Source organism: Agelaius tricolor, unplaced genomic scaffold (assembly GCF_023055355.1).
Source record: "Agelaius tricolor isolate 1412-34295 unplaced genomic scaffold, bAgeTri1.0.p SCAF_2, whole genome shotgun sequence".
NCBI classification, from domain to species: Eukaryota; Metazoa; Chordata; class Aves; order Passeriformes; family Icteridae; genus Agelaius; species Agelaius tricolor.
Window position 1 is genome coordinate 76,058,003 of NW_027269262.1, and position 14,099 is coordinate 76,072,101.

A 14,099-nucleotide genomic window follows, 5' to 3' on the forward strand; every position below is an offset into this window, starting at 1 on the left:
CCCTGGGCTGATAAATGCACACACACACATGCACCCAGACTCCTTGAGGTGCAACCCCTGCCTGGTGAGAAACACTCAGCCATTTGCCATGAATATTTTCCTGAAGCTGAGGGGAATTTTTGATAAGCACCTTTACACTCACAGACAGACATGCATATATCTCCACCTGTGTGCACGTGAAATTATTATGGTGTGAATGTTGTTATCATGAAACTGTAATTAAGTCACGGTTATATTTATAAAAATTCCCATTGAATTACTTATTAAATGTTAAATTACTCAGTGATGAATTTCTGTTAAACCCTTTTGCACACCTTATTTTTTGTGTCCATACCCTTTGTGCCCCTACCCTTTTTCATCCTCGGTCTCCATGCAATCTATTCTAAATTGTTACTAATGTAATTTCCCTATGAATACTTCATCCTTGCAGTAAGAGAATGAACCTTGTCACTGAATTCTGTTAAAGTCACACTTCCATAGTTCATATTAAACTCATACCTGCTTTTTACCAATATCCCTGATGGTGATGCTTTAAGCAGCCTTACCCCTCATTTGCAACAATACTGTATGAAATGCAGCTTGCATTTTATAAAAATTACCTTCAAGCCGTCCACTTGCTGTGTTTATGGCAAAGTAGTATCGTGTCATAAAATAATAAATAACATATCTAGAGTAATTTTGCATAGGAGATGCACAAATCATGGGTCATTTTCCTTTTACCACAACAATGGTCAGATTTCATTCAGCAGCATATAAAGAAAATACATTTAAATTTATATTCCTTCCACATGCTGACCCAGAGAGAGATTACCCTCCCTATATGAGTGTATAATGGCTCAGGATAATAAAAGGGATTATTGATTCCCTAAGAAACATAGTTTAAATTAATTACTGTACCCATCCCTGCTAATTCTCTATCAGGTTTTCCAAATCTCGTCTTACAAACAGTTAAAGCAAGATGAAGATTCATCTTCTGTTCATTCACACATGTGCATAACAAATTCCCTACTCTTCCACAGAGACAAATAGTGCATATAATAAAATTTTATCTAATTAAGTAAATCTCATCTCTTTCACTGAACTCACATGAAAAAATGCCAGTGGTCCTGATATATATGGCATTTTCATTCCCAGCAGATACTTCACTTGCGAAGTCACGACGTGGCTAGCTGCTCCTGTTGTCATGGCACTTATGACAGGTTCTGTTAACAAGAAAGTGGCACTGCCCAACTGCAGCATGAACATCGCTACCTAAAAGGCAAAGGCAGGAGGATCAGCAGCTTCTTGGTGATAGGAAAATGAGTCAGAGTCCTTTTAATAAGTTATAAGATAAATGAGCTAAAGATACAAAGCAAAAGTCCTTTGGAAGACAAATCAATCTGAAAATGGAACCCACTGAAGTTCTGTGGGTTTACCTGCACTATTTAACTCACTAGTTTACCAGACTCTAATACTAGTTTAGTAATAAAAACAGACTCAGAGAAACTCTAAATATTCTCTCCTGCTCAAATATGTAAGCACAATAAACACCATAAAAATATCAACTCAACACTACAAGTACAACAACTCAAAAAGTGAGGCTGGTTCTGAGACTTGTTCCACTGCTATGCAGCCTAAATGGGCCCAGAGCCATATCTTGGTCCAGCTTACTGATTACCATAATGTCACTATCAGTATTCTCAAAATTAGTAATTTCAACAGGTATCAAATTTATGAGGTGCTATAGAGACTCTTGTGGTGAGACCCCTAATCCAGAAATTTAAACTACAGCAGGATCTGTAACTATTTTAGGTATTGTGTTCAACTGTTTTCTCCCCTTATCCTGTGCTTTGAACATTCTTTCCCTCCAAATTATGAGATTTGATAACTCTTAATTCTTTGAACGAAGTTGCTACATGACTACAGCTGCTACTGTGGCTTACACAACATTTCATGCTTTTCTGATCCACATTAAGTTACATTGACATTATCTCCCCTCACAATGAGTTTTGGAGTTTCTAACTTCTGCGGTCTTTCGCATTTGCTGCTCTTCTCCCTGAAAAGCTGCATGCCCTTGGCACAGAGTTGTTTGTTACAATACTTTCTAAGAGGTTCATTTTGTGTTTACCATACTAAATATCGAATATATCACAGTCTCCCTTGCTTTTTTGTTTGTTTTTTTTGTTTTGTTTTGTTTTGTTTTGGGGGGGGGGGGTTGGGGGTTGTTGTTGTTGTTGTTTGAGTTTTTGGGGGTTTTTTTGTTTGTTTGTTTGGGTTTTTTTTCTGAAGCTTAAACTGTTATTTTCAGATGTTATCTTTCTTTATGCCTGAACACCATTCATGTTCTCACCATAAAACTCACCTGTATGCAGAGAGCTTTGGGCATAGTACCACAAAAGAAACAAAAATATCAAAATAAGTGGCTTTTAATTAACCACAAACCTCTAGTGAGCAATATCCTCTTCCATTTGAGAGATTAAATCTGAGATTTTTCTTCTACTTCCTACTAATAGCATGTAAATTGCTCTTTACTATGAGCAATTGGAACATTGATTGCCATTCAAGATTGGACTCCAATAATGATAATTGCTGTGTACCCTCAATGAGTAGTAATTTAGTTAGTCAGGCCTAAAACTGATAATTACTAATTTCAGATATTTTGTTTAGCTGTTTGTTCTAACAGTGTGTCTACTACTATATTTAAAGCATTGTTCACAGTAGCAAAGTTCAATAAGAATTCAATTCTCCCTTCCCTTAGGAATTTTTGTTTGTTTTCTAAAATTGGTTTCTATTGTCTGAATGTGAAATTTCTAACTGTGTAATAGCTTAGTTTCCAAGAAAATGGATGTTTATTTAGCTATGGAATCAAAACCACAAAGACAATTCTGTATACTACATAATATCACAGAGAAGTATTAGTTACTAGTAGCATTTCAGAGAAAGTTATTATTGTGATCTACAGCAAAATGATTGCTGAGCTTAGACATTTTAGCATCACTCTCAGATCTACTTTGGTTTTTTACTTTTTTTTTTAATCTTCAGCATTTTAAGAGGATGCTTCACAGGTACTAACTAAAAGAACACATTTCAAACACAGTTTTTATTGATTGCATGGAACCGTGGGCTATGTAAAATACATGCAAACCATGGCTGTGGTTTCAGACAATTTCTGTAGCCACTCAACTGAACAAGCAACACTTGGTGCCCTTTCCTTCCTGCAGAAGGCAGCTCAGGACTTCCAGAGACAAAGGCAGTACTTCATGAGCATGAACATCCTACTCTTTATTTATATGGTAGCTAAATAAATATGATGGGCACCCATACATCTTCCATGGAGAGGATCTAAAAATGAAGCAACCAGAAGAGGAAACATTCTGGGTGGAGGGTGTAATTTTTAGCACAAACTGATATGGGAACTTCATGTTGTCCCTGCAACATGAGTAATGGACAGAAACTGCTTGGATCGTGAGGAGGAAAAGTTTTTGAAACAAGCCTCCCAAATCTATTTGCATGTGAATTTTCCTGACAGTTAAATTATTATTAGCATTTACACAGGCCCAGATTGACTCTACAATTAACCCTCCATGCTGGGCAAGAGCCATTTAAGCTTGGCTGCCACTGCATTTTGAATAAACACCATTTGAAACTTAGCTAAGCTGACAGCACTCAATTACATTATATTGCATTATGTCATAAAACCTTTCACCCAGTAACACTGACCAAAGTGTAGAAAGTTCAATATTCTTAAAGAAATGTATAACAATCTGCTTTATTTTGGCTATTAGTTGTGATGCTCATTTTTGCAGGTCTTCCACTTTATTTTCTGGTATATTTTATAGTTTCTTTTTGTCCCTGATGCAGACAAACTACAGAGAAAAGTGCCACTAAAGTGCTGGAACAACAACAAGCAAAATTTTTTTTCCTTTTATTATTTATCATAATACTGAGATTTTCTTAACCTGTAAAAGAAAAAAAAATTAATATATTTTAGAATTGTATCTAGAATTTTTAATTTTTAAGAACTTAGTTCCTAGAGGATAAATGCAGATTTCAGGGAAGGAATATATACAATATAAAAGTGGTTTGAAAGGCACTTGGCTATTGCTTATTTGCGTGGCACTTCCAGTACACAATACCATGTAAAAAAGTTCATTAAGAAGTAAGTTTCTTGAGATGAATTTTGCTTTCACAAGGTATAAATTCTTGAATAAATTCATGTAAATAAAATCAAGACCTTTCAGAGAAAAGAAAAAGCAATATAAGATAAAGTGAGGGAAAGCAGCCTTGAGTTAATGCACAGTAAAGGAGAAAAGACCACAGAAAAAATGTATACAATGAAGTGATTAGACAGAAGTGGGGGAAGGTGTGATTCCCAAAAAAAAAAAAAAAATGGAAAAAATAAATAAATTTCAAAATGGAAGAAAGACAATACAAAGGGACTTTGTTGCAGCTGTCTTTACTGCTCCATAATTTTACTCTGACAAGTAGAAGAGAATGGGAATTTAGCCAGGAGAAGAAAAGTAAGCAATTGCAAAAAGCAAAGCCCTCCATGTTCATTATTCAGAACCTTTGGTTCTTGTCCACTTTCAATACTTTCTTCCCATGACAACATGCTCAGTCTGTTATTATTATTATTAGAATTCCATTCAACATGTAGTCAATTTAACTCCATGGCCAGTAAAAATTTTTATCACTTAACAGCTCTTTGGAAATCACTAATGTCGAACTTTCAGTCCCCAGAAATTGGAAGACTGACATCGTGTTGCCTGCTGCACAGATTCAGCTTTGGAGAGTGAGTTTTAAACCCTTCAACACTCCACTGTTCTGGAAGGGGTTTTCCAGTGTTAGAGCAAAGTGGTGGGGCCCTTTCTGATCATTTGCTGCATGGGCTATGGAGATGAGGCCAGACATGGGAGCATCTCTTGGAGCGCAGGCTGTGAGCCTCTCATTTAGTACATTATATTGGTCATCTCCCAGTTCCAAGGGAGCAAAAGTGAAGACTTCTATGGACCCTCTGGAGAGAGCAGTCAGACACAGTTCAGCTCAGCTGAGTTGCCAGTTTAAAATCTCCATGGCCTGTTTCAATAGACATCTGACTGGTAAACCACCAGCTTTAGGTTCTTTGAGCTGCAGCTCCTATGTTCGTTCTGGTGTCTTGAGAGTGTCTGGTAGCTTCTCATGGTGTGCACAGGGAACTTTCCTCCTTCCAGGACCTGAAAAAGTCTTTTCTATGGTCTTTCTGTACTAACACATAGTATGCTCTACCATAATTGCGAGAATCAGAACTCCCTTTTGAAAACTTGTAGTTTTCAAAATACAGAGTAAGAGCCTGCAATAAGGTACTTCCACTATAAAAGAAAAATGAACTTTTTCCCTGATCATCACTGTATAATAGACTCATGTTTTTACCTCATGCAGAGCTATGGGTAACAGAATACTGCAGCATCCTTTTTCTTACATGGTAATAGAGATTTGGACAAGAATATTGCCTTAAAAAAACACCCTTCTAATTCAAATGTGCTCCTTCTTTATTAAGCAAATTGATAATAGACAAATGTGCTCCTTTTTTATTAAGCAAATTGATAATAGACTGTGTAAATTTGTTCTCCTGAAAACCAGAAATATTTTTATATCCAACACTGTATATCAGCAACTAATTACAAGTTAGTTTTTAAAATACTGTAGATGAAAAACTTGCTCATAAAAAAATGTTACAAGACTGGAATGCAATAAGCAGCTATTTCTCCTCTAGAGAAGAATAGCCCAACTGAAGTCTATAACACTGTGGTCTTAAGAGAATTCAGGTTTTTCCTAGGATATTTTTTCCTCAGTTTGATCTGCAAGGAGCTTTCCTCTATTTATTCAGCAAATCTTAATCTTGAATTTCATTTTAGTATGCTGAGATTATTTTTAGAGGCACATATATTTATGCAAGCATTCTTGCACATATATTAATAGGGAAAAAATCTTCCCCAAAAACTCTTTTGAGGATTTTTTTAAAGTTATAAAGGCAGCATCCAATTTTAATTACAAAATTACTCCATATATGTCTGCTATGTTCCATCATTTTCTCTCCCCATCAATACCTCCAAGATATTTGATATCAGGGAAGATTTCTATTAGTTTGATTTGTTTTCCACACCCTGTTTATTTTTATAGAGTAGCAGCTACACAAACATAAAAAAAAATTCATATGTCTTCCATTCTGCTTTTTAAAATGAAGTAATGAATGCATTATATTAAATGGGTTTGGTAATTGCAGTTTTTATTTTATGTTTACTTATTTTCTATTTTAATACTATTTTAACTTCATCAGAATGCCTCTTAATATAATTAAATATTCTTTCTCTTTTATGAACTCTTCCTCAAACATTAGATTTCAGAAGTCGCTCGGGACTCTGCAATTTATTACTTGGAGAAAAACTTAAGCAGCTAAGCCCCTAATTTGAATTGTGAAAATCTCTACCTATCCTTGTCTTATGATAAGAAAATAGTGCTAATTTATTTAATGTCTAGATGACACTGAAATTCACAGAGCCTGCTCAGAATTTGCCTCACACACAAATGCACAGTTGTGGTCTGCAATAAACACAAGCTAGCCAACAGCAGTTCATCTCAAAAACAGCTCCCCCCTTGCCCCACCTTCCCTCCATTACTCACTATTTTTTATGTTTTCTCTCTTATTTTAACATTATTTGCTGATTGGAGTACTTAGCCAGGCTACTGGAAAAATAACATCAAATTGCTTTTTAGGCCAAGGGTGCACAGCTCTTTACCTACTCTTTCCAAGAAGGAAACAGCTGTTTTGGCAAGGACTTTTCATCCTTTGTCTGGAAGATGCCCAAGGTAGGGATTAGTCACAGCATCTGTTGTTTTTGTGCAATTAGTGGCTGATTAGAGAACTGCATTTTGACTGTTTTTCAGAAAAATTAAAGTCTTATTTTAGATAACATAAGTCTTGTTTAGATAACATAACCAGGTCTGCTCCCTTCCCAGAGCAGCACCATCCCAGATATCAAGTACACAGAAAATCCAACTTTTTGTATTGCAGGATGTCTTCAATGAAAAGCTGCTGCCTCAAAACGCATCATACTATTCATCTTGTCCCAGAACACACATTAATTTCAGGCCACAAGTTAATTTCTAATCTTATCTGATAAATAGAAGAAGGTGGCTGATTCAGCTACCCATTAAGAGCAAGATGTGCCCTGTCAGCTTATCTGGGGTTTGCAGCAGCTGTTAGTTGGGAGACTGGAATCTTGATGAGAGACATAGATTCCCACACTTAGCAGCACCTGGGAAGATGCCAAAGTTTAATCTCAGCCTTGATCAGGACTTTCACCTGCATATTGCAATATTAGCAGCTTCAAGGCACTTCTTTAGGAAATAAGTGTTTTACTCTGGCCTCCAACCCAGTGCTGGGCTGCACATTGGAACAGCACATGCAGGCACAGCCAGGCACAATCTGCATCAGCTCTGCTGTCTGTAGGCTGTCCCTCATGCTCCTACCCCAATTCATAATCCAATAAAAGAATTCTCATCATAAGCCAATAAAAGAATTATAAGAACACAACAGGAATAACAATGCTTCTTGATATTTCCTACTGACTAACAAGAGTACACGCCCCAGTTCCTGCCAAGCATGTAGGCCACCAAAGATCTCATTCTGGGCCCCTTTGCTCATCCTCTGCATGGGAGAGGGATCCAAAGCACCAGGTGGAGGGGTCTGGGTTTGTTTCAGGAGCCCAGCTACCTAGGAGGTGTTGCAATGTCACATGCTGGAACATAACTTCTATTTTAATATTTACAAGGAGAGAGGGAAGCCTTCATTGAAAACCTAAGCAACTGGCAATGGATGAAGAAACCTGGCCCCTTTAGCCAGAATAGGAAAAAAGATGAAATTTAAAAGACCTCTGATCATTTAAATAAACTTTAGAGAATCATTTGAAGACATCTGTTTTACTATTTCACTTTAATGATGGGTGTGTGAACTCTAAAGAGAATTTAAAACTTTCCCTACTGTTTTTAATTATTGGATATTGTATTGCTTTTCAAGCCAAGGGCAACAGAAAGCCTCAAGAATATGCCAGTGCTTACCAGGAGCTGATTCATGTTTGTTTCTGAAGAAGGAAAAGGGACACCAACTGCAAGTGAGTATTATGGTAAAGCTGACTGAAGGTGGTTTTGCTTCATATTGTAAAACACTGAGAGAATGTATACAGATAATTACTACATCTCAACAAAGGAATAGCAAATTCTTAAAGTGCATTAATTTCATCATTTGTGACCATTGAAGCAGATGTTTTCATTAGTTTTTCTCAGAGAAGTATAAAAACTGTTATAAATGTCATAGCTGTAAAAAAGGCAGTACATCAGTAGCATACAGAAAATGGGATCACCACCAACCTGAATGATTCCACCTAGAAATGAAACTGCTGCTGCAACTCCAATCCTCTGCATTTCAAATTCTGACAAAATTCCTGAATTATTGTTTGCTGTGAAATTAGTTCTGACTGAAGGAACAAGACGCTCAACTGCATTGGCAGATATTAAGGAAGTTAAAGCAAAAGTTCCTGTAAAAAAAGCCACACATTAGTCATCAATAATTGTATATCTGTCTGTACTCATCACTCATGGTCTCTTTTTCAAAATGGCCATTATAAGTAAAAGTGGCATTTTTTACATTCCTGTCATCATAAGAACAATTTTAAGGTAATTTTTCCATGTAACACACATTTCTTCCCATAAAATACCATTTATACAGGCAAATTAAATGAAAATCCTTTTTTTAGCACATTTGTTAAGACAGGTTTACAAAAGACATTCAAATACAACAATTTTAAATTAATTCAAGTTATTTCAAGTTATCAGAAATGCTTTTAACTCACCCTGGATGTGATCAAGCAGCTATTTGTCTGAGAATCCCAAGTGTTCACCATTCAAATGTCTAGGGCAATTAATTCTCACTACACATATAGTACCTAGCCCATTAAATAGTACCTAGCACTCTAATATATGGAGGAAAATTATGAGAAAAACATTTATTTGCTGAAAGAGAGAAAGCCCATTTAATGACACAAACATAAATGAGGATGACAATTCAGCATTAAAAGACACAAACATGCAGATCTATTAGAGCACAGGAGTATCTTGCTATGTCAGAACAATGGCCCATCTTGCCCAGTACTCTGCCTCCAGCTGTGATAGTCAGATGTGTTACCTGGGGAAAGCACACCAGCCTGGCCCATTTTCTCTGGGCCATTGCTCTTTTTGCCAGCATCCATAGCTGTTGTGTTAGTGAAGTACTTCCTTAGCTGGCTTTTTTTTATTTTGTTTGTGGACTAGTATTCATTGATTTGTCAAAGGTTTGTCTGAACCTGCCTGTAATGTCTCCTTTTGCAATGCTGTCTGAGAGCAGGTTGCAGAAGTTCAGTATCTGCTGTACTGTTTTCTTTAATCTATACTTTAAAAGTCTTCTAAAACAATTTCTCTCTGAACTCACCCTTTTTCTACTGCTGCAGGACCTGGTGTACACAGTCCTGCCCTCACCTCGGCCTTCAGAGAGTAAAGCTCACAGCATGAATTCCTCAGGGACCCACCAGGGATTCCACCACCCCAAAAAGTGACCATGAGGTCCAGCCTTTTGCTCCATATCTTTCAACCTGCTAATAATTAATAAAAGGACTTTTCTTCTATCACAAGGACAACTTAATTTCTTTAGTAACCTTTGGTGTGGAGCCTTATCAGTAGCTGTTTGACCATTCTGATATCTTATATTCAAAGTATATCCCTTCTCCATGCACTTGTTGACATTCGTACAGTAGTCTAGAAGGTAGTGAGGTATGATTTTCCTTTACAGAAGTCACATTAACACCTCTCCAATAGGGTCTGATTATACATAGCTTTTTTTGCCCCATCCCTGGAAGTGTTCAAGGCCAGGTTGGATGGGACTCTGAGCAACTTGATCTAGTGGAAGATGTCCCTGACCATGGCAGAGGGGTTGGAACTAGAAGACCTTTAAGATTCATTCCAAACCCGGCCATTCTATTGTTGTAAGTTGTTTGCATAAAATTAAATTTGAAAACAGCTTACATGAAATTTTATCCTAAATCAAAGATGTGTATGTGTTGTTTATGGCAGATAAAACTGTCTCAGAGAATGGTTCAAAATCAGTTATGTTAACAAAAGTCAAGAAAAGCTGTATGTGTTTGTTGCTCAGGTGAGAAATCTCTTCAAGTAGATCAGCCTTTTCAAAGAAGAGGCATTTCAAGTGAATAAAAGTTAACTGAACAGGGCCATTGATGGATTTTCCATTTCATGCTAACATGACTGCCTTCACTAACAAAGAACACTTTTACAGCCTGTGTACATATGGAGAGCATCACAGATCTTACAGAAAATTCTGGTAAGTGAAGAGGTTGTCTCCAAAGTCCATAAGGAATTATGGAGCAGCTGAGGCAGGCAGTGTGGCTCCTATACACTCACCACAATGCCTTAACCCAGGCTGGGGGAACAAGTGCATGAGACCTTTCTTCTGAAAAGATCAACAATATATGTCACTCAAATTTATTAATTTTAAAAATTCCATATGTGCAAGAAAACTCTTTTGTTGCCTTTTTTTTTTTTTTGATTGAGATTAAATTTTGAAATAGAATTATGAATGGAATGTGGAGTTTCCACACCAAGGACCATGCAGAAATTTGCAGACATTAACTCAGCAAGGCATTCTCTGAACACTATTCCCTCCCAAGGATAAAACATCAGACTTAACAGCATACTTACCTATTTTATCAACTGTTTTCATTACTAGAATTTATGGCAGCCAGGAGCTTACCTATCTTTCCTACACATGATAGATTCTTGTCTTCCTAATAATCATGCATCAACAAACTTCTGACAATACATTTCTAATTTTTTTTTTTTTGCTTTGAAACAGCTTTTTAATATAGGCTAAAGTTTTGATCTAGCTGTATTCAGGAGTAAAATTTATTTTCCAGATTCTAAATTTCCACCTTTTCTTGGAATACAGTCATTACAACATTAGGATACTACAGATCCTTTTTGGACATCAAAAGGCTCAAATACTCTCTGTACATCTAGGGCAAACAAACTTTCAACTTTCCTTTTTCTCTAAGCCAATTTACAGCTGTTCAGAATTGTATTTTTTAATAATGCAACCGAGTACTTTTGATCAAAAAGGGTGCTCAAAATGTGTTGCTAACTTCTTAGTAGAACATGCATACATGTGTGCAATCAGACTCTGCGAAGTTCATTTTGAGTGCAATTACCCAGAACCATCCTTTGTCCTTTCAGGAGCTTTTCTCCTCTTCAAGGAAGAGATACCCCTCCCTGCTTAAATCTTCTGGCAGCCCCAGGGGCTCCTTCCCTTTACCCAGCCATGCTGTGTGTGGCTGCTGGGCCCATCTCACCCTTCTTGCAAACTTCAGGGGCCATCAAGTGCCCACTTCTGCACAGTAAAGGATTTGTGGTTCAATCTAATGAGTATTATTTCCAGCTGCCCTCTATAATTTTGATTTCTTTGGGCTCAGAAACAGAGCATTCATGAACCTATTAGGTGCACAAAGCCATTCAATTCTTCAGCTGATGAGGCTCTGCTGAGGGTAAGCAAGTAACTCACAACTACCAGCAGAGTAGCCAGGCAGCATCTTTCACTGTCTGCCCAACTGCTCTGCAAGAGGTAAGAGTCCTTATTGGGAGAGTCAATGCAATAGCAGGTAATGGGCTCAGAAGGTCATTTTTGTTTTTCTTTTCCTGAGAAATGCAGGATTTGTGTTTTAGACAGGTGAGAAGTAATGTGTCTTTTCTGTGGTTTAAGAGGCAGTCGAACTTTTTCATTTCCATTTACATACATCTTGTTGGCAGAGCCCTGTGCTAAACCCTTAGCCTGAAGCAGATTTCTAAAGCAAACTTAAAATACAAAGCTCTTACATTTACAAAGGAAGTGTTAGGGCAATATTAAATTATAATGGCAGGAGTAACTCCAGTATATTCTTAATGAGGCTCTTTAAAGTACTTAAACTGACAAAAAACAGTTGTAAAGAGAAGCACAAAAACATCTTATTTCTGTTTAATGATAGATATTTGTCCTTCCATTGACCTTTAAACAAAAATAAATTTCAGTATGCGGTTCTTTATTTTTGAAAATTACTTTAGCAGACAGACACTTACCTGTTGCAACATGACGTCCCATTCCAAATATGGCATAAATAATGACAGGGAAAAAAGATCCATATAAACCAAAAACTGGATGGACTGAAGACAAAATAGCAAAGGCCAGCCCTATAGAAAATTAAAGATAATTACTTCACTGTATGACGATAAAACTGTTCTGTTTGCTTTGTTGTTTTTTATTTTTATGAGGAAATGTCTACAATTTTATTAAGAGCAGGAAAAACTCACCTTCCTTTATTAAAACCTAGAGTGTATGTGAAGTACTGTACAATAAGGGTCAGAAATAACTATGGAAGGTTATTTCATTTCATCATCCAAATCCACATATCCTACCATGTTTCCAAGTTGTCTCCATTAGTGGTTCCAAGCCTCTTTTAATAGCCAGGCCTCACAGGAGGAGGCAGCAATGTCTTACCCCCACCCTCACAAACGTGGGTTTGAGACTGCCAGGCGGTCTCCAGGCGGTGGGATGGTTATTTCTTACAAATATTTCAAAACCTGTAATTTTGGTTTGGATAGAGCCCCTTCAGTCTGCTTTCTTCTAATTTCTTAAACAAAAAACTATTCCAGAGTTCATCTTCTTTAGGTGCCTGGGGTTTATAAGCCTCTAGACATTAACATTTCTTCCATCATGTAAATCTGTCAGTTCAGAAACAGAAAGTATTTGACTTTCACGTTGAGATGGAGAACGAACAGAATTGGTTCAGGTTTAACTTTATAGACTTACTAATTACCTTCATTGCTTAGCTACAGAGGACAGCATCCATCCTTTTCTTAGAAAGTCTTGGACAGGAACCCATCTTTCAACAGAAACATTCCTGCAAAGCAGCAGATTTGGTTGCTTTTCAACTTGAGATACCTAAGACAGCAAATCAGACTGCACTGGCTTCTTGCAAGTCGTCAGAAGGAGACTCCCCAGACTTCCTCCAGATCAGCAGGCTCCACAACCATTTCACAGCTCTTACTTCTGGAAACCAAGAGCAGGAGCACTTGCCTTGCACAGTTGCTCCATAAATTTTGGTGAATACCTCATCATGCAGTCTGGAAGAAAGGACTGGCCTGTGTAACACACAAGATGCCTTTCTCAAGTCCACCTTCAACCTGAGTGCACTCACGAGCCTAGGGCAGAGGTGCCTGCTCTGGGAGAATGAGCACCTGTGGTCTGTGACAGAGGAGATTCAGCTCTGTGCAATGGAGTTGCCTTCTGTGTACATGTGAAATCCCCAAAGAAAACTAAACCTGTAGGATTCATTCTTCTCACTGAGCTTTCCTAACTGCTCCAGAAAGCATTATTTGCCTGAAATGTTGGTGTTATGAGGCTTTGATAATATGGAGAGTGCCAAAGAGTGTCTTTGTTTATGGGTTTTCAGAGGCAATTCTGAACAGTTTTATTCAAAATCTCCTTCTTACATTTTCATTTGAGTCTGTAACAAAGCACACGTGGTGGTAGGGGGGAGGCAAGAAAATACAAAAAGGTCAGAAGTGTCAAGTTCTCAGAGAAGCAGTTCATCTGTTCTTAGAAAAACCTCACAGTGAAGATTTTGCTGAGGTGACCCCTACATGGATCATTTTCATCCACATTGTGCTCAGCAAAGTAGCACTATCAATTATGACTTGGAGAAGAGATATTTTTAAATCTGTTTAGTTTTAAATTTCTTTTAAACAGAAATGGACTTGGTTGCTCTTCAGCCTTATAATGAGTGCATCTACTGAGTCACTTCTGTATTTTTCTCTTAGCACAGCAGTATCATAATCCAGAAAGCTCTTTGAAATTGTAGTGTACTGTCCATGTTCACATGATCAATAGAGGTAAAAGAAGATTCTGAACCAAGAGCAACACAGAAGGGTGTGCCTGAGGAGAATAAAAACAGCATAGGAGAGAACTATGTGACCCAATCCAGATAAAATTGAGCATGGAGGAGGGGGGG

The 14,099-nt window shown here is 37.4% G+C and overlaps 1 protein-coding gene across 1 annotated transcript in view; it reads right to left on the reverse strand.

Moving 5' to 3' along the window:
* Positions 1-14,099, reverse strand: part of SLC26A7 (solute carrier family 26 member 7) — a 70,287-nt gene that overhangs the window by 44,359 nt on the left and 11,829 nt on the right. Inside the window, exons 2-4 of the mRNA XM_071421617.1 lie at positions 12,169-12,279; positions 8,386-8,552; positions 1,087-1,251 (exon numbers count right to left, since the gene is read on the reverse strand). Coding sequence (XP_071277718.1) covers positions 1,087-1,251; positions 8,386-8,552; positions 12,169-12,279 — 443 coding nt within the window. The remainder of the gene's footprint in view (positions 1-1,086; positions 1,252-8,385; positions 8,553-12,168; positions 12,280-14,099) is intronic.